Genomic DNA, 13486 nt, shown 5'->3' with positions numbered 1-13486 from the left:
CGTTAAACCATTAACAGCACTTACTAGTGAAAAACAAAGATTTAAGTGGACAGAATCCGCAAGTCATGCTTTTAACAAGTTGAAAGAATATTTTACAACAGCACCCATCCTAGCTATGCCAGACTTTGATTTGGAATTTATCCTTGAAGTTGATGCATCCGACTCAGGTATCGGTGCAGTATTATCACAACAGGATAAGAACAAGACTGAGATTCATCCTATTGCTTTCTATTCAAAAATGTTGACTAGCGCTGAGAAAAACTATAGCATAGGAGATAAAGAACTTCTAGCTATAAAACGTGCCCTAGAACACTGGAGACATTTATTAGAAGGTTCCAAACTACCTTTTAAGATTTATACCGACCATAAAAATCTTGAATTCCTAAAAACAAGTAAGACCTTGTCTGCACGGCAAGCAAGATGGTCGATATTTTTTGATCGTTTCAATTTTCTTTTAACATACAGACCGGGACACTTGAATACCAAAGCCGATGCTTTCTCTAGACTACATGATCAAGACACTCAAGATCAAATCAACCAAATCATTCCAAAAGAAAAAATTATAGGTTTACTAACACCTTTAGAAGAAGATGTATTAAAAGAATTAAAGCATGAACCACCACATGGAATAGACTGTCAGAAAGATTCCAATACTGGTCTTTTTTACCATAAATCTAAACTCTATATCCCCCAACAAATGAGATCTTCCATTCTTAAACAAACCCATGATGGGACACTTGCGGGTCATCCAGGTATTTCTAAAACTATTGACCTAACCAGGAGGAATTATTGGTGGCCACTCATGGATACTTATATAACAAATTACGTAAAACATTGTGATACCTGCGCCAGAAATAAGTTAGTTCACAAAAGACCATCAGGTCTTTTATCTCCTCTGCCTATTCCTGACAAACCCTGGAGTACCATATCAATGGACTTTATTGTTGAGTTACCTGAATCCCACCATTACAATACTATCTTAGTTGTCATTGACCATTTAACAAGACTGGCTCATTACATTCCCCTAAAAGGTCTCCCTACAGCTTTCACAACAGCTCACGTTTTCCTAGACAACATAGTTCGCTTACATGGACTGCCTAAAGTTATTATAACTGACCGTGGTACTCAGTTTACCTCTAATTTTTGGAAATCTTTATGCAAGCTAATCCAGATTGATTCAAGATACTCGACTGCATTTCACCCCCATACAAATGGTCTTACGGAACGACTTAACCAAACCCTTGAGCAATATCTTCGTTGCTACATATCTCATCTACAGGATGATTGGTCATCTTATTTACCTTTGGCGGAGTTCTGTTACAACAATACCACTTCTTCATCAACTAAACTATCCCCATTCTTCGTTACTTACGAATATCATCCTACCACCATCTCTTTATCTTCTCAACAAGTGAACTCACCCTCTGCATTGGATTTTGCGACTACTTTACAAGAAAGGCTGGACATCCTGAAAAAACATCTTTCAGAAGCTAAAGATTATCAGAAAAGGTTGTATGATACCCATCACACAGCGGGTCCTTCTTATCAAATTGGAGATTTAGTTCTGCTCTCGACAAAGAATCTTAAACTTTCCGTTCCTAGCAAAAAGCTAGCAAATCAATACTTGGGTCCTTTTAAGGTGTCTAAAATAATCAACCCCAATGCTGTGAGATTGGAGCTTCCTCAGGATTTTAAGATTCACCCCTCTTTCCATGTCTCTTTGCTGAAGCCATATCTTCCTTCACCTCAGTCCCTCTCCTTGTCTCGACCACCTCCGATACTCATTGATGATCGAGAGGAGTATGAAGTCGAAGCTGTGTTGGATTCTAGGATCCATAGGCGGAGGTTGGAGTACCTTGTGAAATGGAAGGGTTATGGTTCGGAGGATAACTCTTGGCAACTTCATTCTGATCTTCGCACTCCCCGTCTTCTGCGAAATTTTCATCGCCGCTATCCTGAGAAACCTAGCTTGGAATCCCCTGGGGTGCTTCCTTGAAGGGGGGGAGATGTGGTATACCTTTAACTCTAACCCCTCCTATGTGGTCTCCTCCCTATTTAAGGACTACCTGTAACATTCATTTACTGCCTGATTATTGAAGTCATACCTACTCTGTTGTAGCTATTCTTATTTCAGGTCTCCTATCACTTGAATCCTGAGCAAAGTAACATTCCAATATTTACTTTTGCTTCCTTTTGAATCTCTTATGATCTTGTCGCAACTTTGTTATTACCGAGCCTGGATCATTGAACGGCCGGATCTACTTTTTTACCGCTACCCGGAAGTAAGCCGCATTCACACACGCTGCCTGTCCCAGACACGGATCTCCCAATGCGGTAACGGAACACTCACGGTCCTCAAGGTGGTAACGTACACGAACAAAACTAAAGCCTTTAAGCTTCTTACCTGTTTGTTGTTGTCACCATTCTGAATTATTGGGCAAATCCTATTATCTGCAATATCCATTACAAACAAACAATGTGTGTCTGCGGAGTGTCTGAACTTGTAAATATTTTAGGATGTGTGTGATTGCGTGAAGTAAAAGGAGTTCATTTTGTTACTATCATTACTGATTTAGACCGTGTCAGTATTTCTACTCCATCTGTGGCTTCCATTTAGATATATATTGAACATATGATATGTATCTTATTAATAAATCCTTATCTTTATTAACACTTAAGTCTGTAGTTAATACATAAATTCATCATATATTAAATGTCTCATATTGTCTAATCAGGCTACATAGAAGTTGTTTTCTGATTAGTACAAAAAAGAGCAACAAGCTCTAATTTTAGGGCTAACCTTTATTACAATTGCACAAAAAACTTGTTTTCTGAATTACAAAGCTCAATATACCACAGTATAAGAGTCTCACAATGCTGCTAGTATGCTTGAGCTCACCCGATATCTCCGCCAGGAGAATTGAGCGCGATGCTTGTATGGTAGGTTGCCAGCCAAATCCTAGAGTCTCTCCCGGACCCCCGCTGTCATTGTTGAAGTCGGGCGCTACCTGGGCCGAATAGGGATATAATGTCTGTCGGGCTGCCACCCGCCATCTTCGAGCTGGGCTCTGCAGGACTAGTTGTGCTCTCTGCTGTATGGGTGCAGCTTCGGCAATGGGCTTGTGAACGGCCGTGGTAGGTGAGCGCACCTCCTCCTCATATGCCCCACAGTGTTGTATGGCTTGGTTGGTAGGTAGGTGATTGTGGGTGTTCGCAGCGTGGGTCTTTGCCACAAGCGCCTTCAGAAGCTGGAAGGAGGCCTCAAGAAAGCCGAAAGCTGTTTCCTCCCACTCCTCTACGACCTCCATGTCTCTCGAAAGGGTGTTGAAACAGCAGTTAAGATCGCTATAGAGGAGTCCTTAGCAATATCGATCAGTAGATTGGGTGTAGACAATGACCCTCCTTGCCGATGGCTGGGAGGTTTGCTGTATCTTTTTCACCACCAAGCCACGTGGTGAGGTCCAAGAGAGCTGAAACGTGCTATTAGGCTGTTCAAACCTACTTAGGCAGGTAACTTATGTAGAAAGCACGCATAGGTAATCAATAAAATAGTGATAATATGTCTTAAGGCATAATTTTGACTTAATATTTTGAAGTGAGAGCCGGAGCTCCGGTAAAGTGCGGCCGGTCACATAGGCAGTTGGCTCTGCCCCCCTCTATGTTGTGCTTTTAACTCCTTAGTGACCAGAGCACTTTTCCATTTGTTGACCGTTTGGGACCAGGGCTATTTTTACATTTCTGTGGTGTTTGTGTTTAGCTATAATTTTCCTCTTACTCATTTACTGTACCCACACATATTATATACCGTTTTTCTCGCCATTAAATGGACTTTCTAAAAATACCATTATTTTCATCATATCTTATAATTTACTATAAAAAAATATAAAATATGATGAAAAAATGGAAAAAACACACTTTTTCTAACTTTGACCCCAAAATCTGTTACACATCCACAACCACCATAAAACACCCATGCTAAATAGTTTCTAAATTTTGTCCTGAGTTTAGAAATACACAATGTTTACATGTTCTTTGCTTTTTTGCAAGTTAGAGGGCCATAAGTACAAGTAGCACTTTGCTATTTTAAAACCATTAAAATAGCGATAATTACATTGGAACACTGATATCTGTCAGGAATCCCTGAATAACCCTTCACATGTATATATTTTTTTAGTAGGCAATCCAGTATTGATCTAGGCCCATTTTGGTATGTTTAATACCACCATTTCACCGTCAGATGCGATCAAATAAAAAAAATGGTTCACTTTTTCACTAACTTTAGGTCTCTCACTGAAATTATTTACAAACAGCTTGCGCAATTATGGCACAAATTATTATAAATCCTTCTCGGGGATCCCCTTTGTTCAGAAATAGCAGACATATATGGCTTTGGCATTGCTTTTTGGTAATTAGAAGGCCGCTAAATGCCGCTTCGCACCACACTTGTATTATGCCCAGCAGTTAAGGGGTTAATTAGGTAGCTTGTAGGGTTAATTTTTGCTTTAGTGTAGAGATCAGCCTCCCACATGACACATCCCACCCCCTGATCCCTCCCTGACCCCCCTTAAACAGCTTTCTACCCTCCCCCACCTCACAATTGTCACCGCCATCTTAAGTACTGGCAGAAAGTCTGCCAGTACTAAAATAAAAGGCTTTTACATTTTTATATATATAGTTATACTACAGTGTTGGATCCCCCTCAGCCCCCAACCTCCCTGACCCCCCCCCCAAACAGCTCTCTAACCCTTCCCCCTCTACCTAGTTGCCGCCATATTGGGTACTGGCAGCTGTCTGCCAGTACCCAATTTGTTAAAATAAAGGTGCCTTTTTAAATAAATAATTAAAATCCACAATTTTCTGTAGTAGTTGCACCCCCCCCCTCAATACCCTCCCCCTCCCAGATCCCTTGCCCAACATCAGATTCCCCCCTCCCACTCCCTCCTTCTTATGCATTGAAATGCATATAATGGAAATGCACGCTCCCACCCCCCTGGACGCACTCGGAGCTGACAATACTGGTAGAGAAACCACTGATGGACTGCCCACCCGCCTCCCTGCTGCTGCTCCCACCCACCAACGATCAGCTCCATCAATGGCCGATGCAGAGAGGGCCACAGAGTGGCCCTCTCTGCATTGGTGGGTAAAAAGGGTATTGCAGTGATGCCTTATTATCGAGGCATCACTGCAATACCCTGAAAGTGTCTGGAAGCGATTGCGATGACTTCCAGCGCTTCAAACCCCAGAGGACGTGTCAGGCACTTCCTTGGTCAATAACTGACATCCAAATGTGCTTGGTCGACTTATGGGTGTTAGGTTTGTTTTCAACTTTTTTGGCTCCATTGAAGTGTATGGGGGAATGCGAGAGCGCAAACTTGTTGCTTTCAACTCATACTACTAGTAGGAATCTAAGAACGCAAAAAATTACTTCTTGCGGTTTTAACGCTAACTACCACTCCAGTCGTAATCTGGCATTTAGTGTCTATAAAGCAAGGGGTGCTGCCATGTTATAACTTAGGCTTCTTTCTCTGCTGAGGCCAAGTAGAGACATATATAATTAAGTGACTAGAGTGTGCAGCCAATGACAGTGTAGAGTATAACAGTGTTCCGCATTTCCACTTTAAACAGGAACTAAAAAGCTCCCGATTGTCAGAATGAAATTACAGAAAAGGGAGATAAAATAAATAATGAAAGTATAAGGCAAAGTTTTTTTTATATATATATATATGCAATTTTATTATTTTGTATTACCATCTCAAAGTGTTTAATGTCCCTTTAATATAGGATGGCAAAGAAGAAAATATAGGTTATTTGAAGAATATACAATCTGTTCACCGAAACAAATATGAGATGGTTATGATGATGATTATTATTATTATCTTCATCGTCACTTATTTTTATAGCTACTGGTTATCAAAATGTATTGAGATGACCATGTGTATTGTTTATCCTCAGGTGATAATCTTGAACCATCCTGGTCAGATCAGTGCTGGATATTCACCTGTCATTGACTGCCACACTGCTCACATCGCCTGCAAGTTTGCTGAGCTGAAAGAAAAGATAGATCGCCGATCTGGGAAGAAACTGGAAGACAATCCCAAGTCTCTAAAATCTGGAGATGCCGCCATTGTAGAAATGATTCCTGGAAAGCCTATGTGTGTGGAGAGCTTCTCTCAGTATCCACCTCTTGGTAAGTGTGTAAGATAACCCTTAATCATGACATTGAGGCAAAGCATTTCTGGCAGAGGTATCCTATTAAAATATAGGGTAGATAAATGATAATTATTCTATGAGAATATAAAGATAAATATGTAATATATGGATAAAAAGCATTGCTGTAGACTATGAGGCCCATTTATCAAGCTCTGTATGGAGCTTGTGGGCCCGTGTTTCTGGCGAGTCTTCAGACTCGCCCGAAACAGCAGTTATGAAGTAGCGGTCTAAAGACCGCTGCTCCATAACCCTGTCCGCCTGCTCTGAGCAGGTGGACAGAAATCGCCACAATTCAACCCGATCGAGTACGATCAGGTTGATTGACACCTCCCTGCTGGTGGCCAATTGGCCCCGAGCCTGCAGGGGGCGGCGTTGCACCAGCAGCTCTTGTGAGCAGCTAGTGCAATGCTGAATACGGAAAGCGTATTGCTCTCCGCATTCAGCAAGGTCTTGCGGACCTGATCCGCACTGTCAGATCAGGTCCGCAAGACCTTTGATAAATAGGCCTCTAGATCTGCTATAAATATATGCATTTACAACTTGGAAATCATACACAGTAAATTGGCATCCTCAAGTCTAGGAATACATATAATTTACTGAGCCTTTGACTGTGTTTGCAAACAATTTATATATTTAATATTATACTATATATATATATATACTGTATATAATATTATACTACAAAGTATTTTAAGCTCAAGTTAGAACCCAGAGGCAGGGTATGAAAGAATACCTTACCCACCATACATTGTATTTCAGGATCAGGCTTCCTGAGACTGGAGCAGAGCAGGATACAGCTGTTTTGAGTGAACAGTAGAATGGTCAGACAGGCTATGACCAATTCAGGCAAAATGGTACCAGACAGCAAAGCAAAGGAATAATCTAGATTAGGCAGGAGGTTAAAGCACAGTTCAGGCAATATGGTACCAAGAACAAAAAAGAAGAGTAGTCTTGGCCAGGCAGAAGGTCAATGCACAGTTCAGGCAATACGTAGCAAAGGGCAAAGCTGAAAAAAATCTAGGAGAAAAGCAGAGTTGGCTAAAGTATATACAAATTCTAAAAATTATAGGTCCTGCACCTGGAGCAAGTCCAACAAATGGAGAAAGCTTGACACAGATTTATAGCATCCATGGCAGGAAAACCCAGGTCTCACTAGTTACATTAGCAGAATGTGTGAGAACATTGAGGTGTCCAACAAGTGAAACACATTGTGAAAAAATATGACCTGTAGAATCTATAATGAGAGATAAATAAACAGGATGGCTGCTTAGCAAACCCAACTATTAGATATATTACCCTATTTAATACTGCTAGAAATGATTTGCCCCTAGATTTTAATAGCGCCTACTAAAATCTAGGGCACAACATTTCTAGCAGTGGCAATCCAATAAAAATCCAGAGAGGTAATATTTCAAATTGAAAGAGCCCCAAAAAGCAAACAAAAGTATTTGAGAGTAAAAACATTTAACATAGAGCAGAGATCTAATAAAAAACAAGGATTTCCACGAAAATCTCAAGAAAGTCTGCAGTGACAAGTAGTTTCTTGCAGGTTTACATCTATGAAGACAATAATATCTTGTAGAGTGTATCCCATGATCATCTGCCTAATTAAATAATGTATTACAGAGAGGTACCCATGAAAATGTACTTGTAATAGTGGAAATCATTCCTTTAGTGGAGAAAATATATATAAAGCTTATATGAAGATACATCATCTTGTATAAAGGGGATCCCTTGAAAGTCTTTGCAGACAAATCAATTCTTCTTTAGTGTTCTAACTACACTGTAACCGCATGGTTATATAAGAGTGTGGGATTAAAAAGTTCGCCCTCATTGATGAGCCATCTGATTCAAATTGGCTCAATTCACCAGCTTTTCACCAGCTACAGCAGACCATGGAGGACCCCCTGCATATGTCATTGGTACATTCCTGTAACAAAGAATATAAATTAAAATGCACAGAGGCTCACAGAAGAATCTTTGAGGACATTTCTTTTAGTGCATATTATGAAGGTCATTGAGGACAGATCAGATCATAGCTTATTTGATTGACCCAATGAAACTTTTTAGAAATATTTACAATTAAGAAGAGGGTGAAATACAGTTTCTCATTTAGGAAAAATAACTTCTTGCATAAGGTGTTCCTCTAACTTTTGGCTAACCCAAGTACCTGTAATGGTGAGCCTCACTCGGTGATTACTAATATTTTCTTGTTGAACCAATGCCATAAAAATTGCTAAAAATTCTTAGCAATCCATTGATTTCAGAGTAGGATGCTGCCTATAGTACAGAGGCTAAATCATTTAGATGCTAATTTTTTTTCAAAGTCTACTGTACTATGAAATAACATGTGAACAAATCAGTTTGTTTCATTGAGGAGGACCACTTAAGGACTAGATTACAAGTGGATCACTAATTTATCGTGCGCATGCAAATATGCCCGTTTGCGGGAGGATGAGATAAATAATCAGCCATTACAAATGGCTGGTTATTGCTACCACGAGATCAGATTTCTGGTTAATTTTATTAAAATGCCCCAAAATACAGTGGTGTGTATTATATTATAAAATAAAAATTGTAGCGTATTTATTTTTTAATAAAATAACTGCACCAGGCAGTTTTTTGGGGCTTAAGTTTGCGGGTGTGGGGTGCCTTTACATTGAGGTGTATGGGAACTGTGTGTTCCCAGTAAATACTGTATATATGTATATGACTATATATACATATACTGTATATATTTATGTCAGTCCAAAAATAATGATATAGCTGCACCACCATCTGTATTAAAACATCATTATTTTATTGTGCCACTTAAAACAGACAACGTTTCGGACCCATGTCCTTATTCATGTCTAACATACAACTCTAAAAACAAACCTGTTCTCACCTGTGTTCAATTAATACAAACTTTTTTGTTTTGCTTAATGCCATCTAGTGGTCATTGTTTACATCTCTAATTACATTTATCATAGTTTTTCAACAAAGGACATAAATAGAAAACAAAAAACTTTTTTTCATCATTGTTAATCAAACATCAAGTTAATCTACTCAGTACAAAAAATAATTGAATATACACTTATTGTCATTAGTTATTGTATTGCAATGTATTATTTTCAAAAAATAACATACAAAACATAAAAAAGGGGATTTTTTCTTTTCTTAATTCTTTTTCAACATTGCTAATTCAAATATCTTTTGAAGAAAAGCCCATTTTAATTGTTGCCCTTCCAATTAGATCTTATTAAATGGTCATCTTGAAAAAAGAATACTTTTTGGAGCTCTTAAACAATTACCAAGAACGTCCTTCAACAAAGGATAAAAAACAAAAAGGTCAACCTAAAAAAATTCTTTTTTTATAAAATTTATGCCAGTTCTTAAATCTTTTTACATGTTCAGCATTAAATTTAAAAAGGTATTAGCTAAATGAATTTAAATTCCAATCTATCCAAAAAAAGACTTTCAACAAACGATATCAAAAGAACTGAGTAAATGTAACTATCCGTATCCCTGAAGTTTTAAACCCAAACTTTTTTTAGAAAAACCTGCCAGTTAAACTACTATCAAGTACCTAATCATCCATATTTACTGACATACACTCCAATCCATTTCCCTATTCATCCCATTGGGTATCATAGTCCCCAGTTCATGAATCCAGTATAATTCTCTATATTTTAACAACCTAACCCTATTACCACCCCTCCTAGGAAGACTAATTTGTTCTAACACCTGGAATCTAAGCTGATTAATCTGGTGTCCAGCAGTTATAAAATGGTGGGATACAGGAGCATCCAATTTTCCTGTCCTGATATTACTTTTGTGTTGGTTAATACGCTCCCGTACCATCTTGGTGGTCTTGCCCACATACCCTAAACCACATGGGCACTTAATTACATACACCACGAACTTAGAGTTACAAGTATAGTAATCCTTAAGTTTATATTTCTTACCCGACGAGGGATGGGTAAAAATGGGGCCTTTAATGATATTATTGCAGTTTTGACAATTAAGGCATGGAAAACATCCCAAGTTTTTATGCCCAATGTGTCCCTGGGTAATTCTACCCCTTGGGCCCACATCAGCTTTAACCAATGTATCTTTAAGGTTCTTGCCCCTTTTAAAGGCAGCCATGGGGGGACTAGAGAATTCTTCAACATTTGGATTAGAAATTTGTAAAATGTGCCAATGTTTTTTAGTACTTTTTGTATTTGGTTACTCCAAGGAGAATATTCATTAACAAAGATCATTCTTTTATCCTTCTTATTTCTCATTTTGTCCTTAAGTAATTCTGTCCTAGGGATCTGCAGTACATCTTTAATCCCCTGTTCAATTAAGTTACTTGGGTATCCCCTCTGTTTAAAGTGTTCACCCATTTCCAATAATCTTTCTTTTACCAAATTTTCATCTGAGACAATTCGTCTTACTCGCATAAATTGGCTTTTGGGTAAACTCTTTAACAGAGCAGGAGAATGCGCACTCTTATAGTGCAGTAGATTATTATAATCTGTCTGTTTTTTAAAAAGATCTACAGCTAACAGCCCATCTTGTTTGTACACTGAGGTATCCAGGAAATCAATCCTTTCCTCACTTATGGTGAGTTTGAACTTTATATGCTGTGTAGCACTGTTGAGATCATTAACAAACTGTTCCAGGGTTCCAATGTCCCCCAACCAAATGCCAAAAATATCATCTATATATCACCACCAGGTGGCACCATATAGATGAAACAATTGATGGTTATAAACAAAATACTCTTCAAATGTGTTCATATAAATATTTGCATAGGTTGGGGCAACATTAGAACCCATGGCCGTACCCTGTAATTGCAGATAAAAGTTATCTTGAAAAAGAAAGAAATTACGTCTCAATACAATATTCAAAAGATCAAGAACGAAGTTTCGCTGGTCTTTATTGATAGTTATATCCTGATCCAAACACCTATTCACTGACCCTACACCTGCCTCATGAGTGATTGAGGTGTAAAGGCTAGTAACATCAAGACTATAAAGTATACCTTTATTGTTCTCAAGGACTATATTCTGTAGTTTATTTATGAAATCTCCTGTGTCCCTGATATAAGAGGTGGAATGTGTATAGGGTCTAAGGACTCTGTCTAAATATATAGAGGCTTTAGATAGTGAGGAGCCTACCCCTGCCACTATGGGGTGGCCAGGGGGTTTTTCCAAATTTTTATGGACCTTTGGGAGCGTATATAGGACAGGTATAATGTCCTCTGTATCCAGAATAAATTTTGTTGTCTTGTTGTCAATCACTCCAATCTTCTGAGCCCTTAAGACACATGCTTCCAACTCTTTTTTTACTTTAAAGATTGGATTCATTGTCAACAATTGATACACTTTACCATCCGCCAACTGGCCCAAAATTTCCTGTATATAGTAATCTCTCTCAAGGACCACTAAAGCACCACCCTTATCAGCCTCCTTAAAAATATAGCCTGTATTCTCTTTAAGACTCCTAATATTATTCCAATCCTCTCTATTAAAGTTAAGATTTGAATGTGCATATTTAGGGTAACTCCTTTCTACATTTCTACAGAGTTTCCCTATGTCATTCTCAACCAATTGTATGTATGTACTCACACCTGGGTTCACTGTTTGTGGCGTGAAGTTGCTTTTATTATATAAACCTATTGAGTTAAGCCCAAGTTTGTTACATACATTATCCTTATTGACAGAGAAATTTACATTACCAACATTCCCCTCTGAAAAATGACACTTTAATTTCAGGGATCTAAAAAAACGATGTAAGCCAATCAGCCAATCGGATTGAACTTGAATCTGATTGGCTGATTCCATCAGCCAATCAGAATTTTCCTACCTTAATTCCGATTGGCTGATAGAATCCTATCAGCCAATCGTAATTCGAGGGACGCCATCTTGGATGACGTCCCTTAAAGGAACCTTCATTCGTCATCTAGTCGTCGGAAGAAGAGGATGGATCAGCGCTGGAGGTCTTGAAGATCAGCCGCTCGTCATCGGATGCCGCCTGGATGAAGATGTTTGCCGATCCGGATGTCCTCTTCTGCCCGCTTGGATCAAGACTTCAGCCGGAGGATGGATGTCTTCAGCCCCTGCTTGGGCTTGGATCAAGACATCGGAGCCAGGACGGATCAGTGTGATACCCGGTGTGGTGAACATAAGGTAGGAAGATCTTCAGGGGCTTAGTGTTAGGTTTATTTAAGGGGGGATTGGGTTAGATTAGGGGTATGTGGGTGGTGGGTTGTAATGTTGGGGGGGGGGGTATTGTATGTTTTTTTTTTCCAGGCAAAAGAGATGAATTCTTTGGGGCATGCCCCGCAAATGGCCCTTTTAAGGGCTGGTAAGGTAAAAGAGCTTTTCTATTTTAATTTCAGAATAGGGTAGGGCATTTTTTTATTTTGGGGAGCTTTGTTATTTTATTGGGGGCTTAGAGTAGGTGTAATTAGTTTAAAATTGCTGTAATATTTTTCTAATGTTTGTAAATATTTTTTTATTTTTTTGTAACTTAGTTCTTTTTTATTTTTTGTACTTTAGTTAGATTATTTAATTGTATTTATTTGTAGGTATTGTATTTAATTAATTTATTGATAGTGTAGTGTTAGGTTTAATTGTATTTAATTGTAGGTATTTTATTTAATTAATTTATTGATAATGTAGTGTTAGGTTTAATTGTAGATAATTGTAGGTATTTTATTTAATTTATTTATTGATAGTGTAGTGTTAGGTTTAATTGTAACTTAGGTTAGGATTTATTTTACAGGTAATTTTGTAATTATTTTAACTAGGTAGCTATTAAATAGTTATTAACTATTTAATAGCTATTGTACCTGGTTAAAATAAATACAAAGTTGCCTGTAAAATAAATTTTAATCCTTTAATAGCTACAATATAATTATTATTTATATTGTAGCTATATTAGGGTTTATTTTACAGGTAAGTATTTAGCTTTAAATAGGAATAATTTATTTAATAAGAGTTAATTTATTTTGTTAAATTTAAATTATATTTAACTTAGGGGGGTGTTAGGGTTATGGTTAGACTTAGCTTTAGGGGTTAATACATTTATTATAGTAGCAGCGAGGTCCGGTCGGCAGATTAGGGGTTAATAATTGTAGGTAGCTGGCGGCGACGTTGTGGGGGGCAGATTAGGGGTTAATAAATATAATATAGGGGTCGGCGGTGTTAGGGGCAGCAGATTAGGGGTACATAACTATAATGTAGGTTGCGGCGGTGTACGGAGCGGCAGATTAGGGGTTAAAAATAATATGCAGGGGTCAGCG

The 13486-nt window shown here is 38.3% G+C and overlaps 1 protein-coding gene across 1 annotated transcript in view; it reads left to right on the top strand.

Moving 5' to 3' along the window:
- EEF1A2 (eukaryotic translation elongation factor 1 alpha 2) overlaps nt 1–13486 on the top strand; it is a 117514-nt gene that overhangs the window by 92996 nt on the left and 11032 nt on the right. The window contains exon 7 of the mRNA XM_053709468.1: nt 5953–6187. Coding sequence (XP_053565443.1) covers nt 5953–6187 — 235 coding nt within the window. The remainder of the gene's footprint in view (nt 1–5952; nt 6188–13486) is intronic.

Source organism: Bombina bombina, chromosome 1 (assembly GCF_027579735.1).
Source record: "Bombina bombina isolate aBomBom1 chromosome 1, aBomBom1.pri, whole genome shotgun sequence".
In the NCBI taxonomy this organism is placed as follows: Eukaryota; Metazoa; Chordata; class Amphibia; order Anura; family Bombinatoridae; genus Bombina; species Bombina bombina.
Note: the sequence above shows the minus strand (reverse complement) of the source record. Positions and strands in the feature narration are given on the sequence as shown.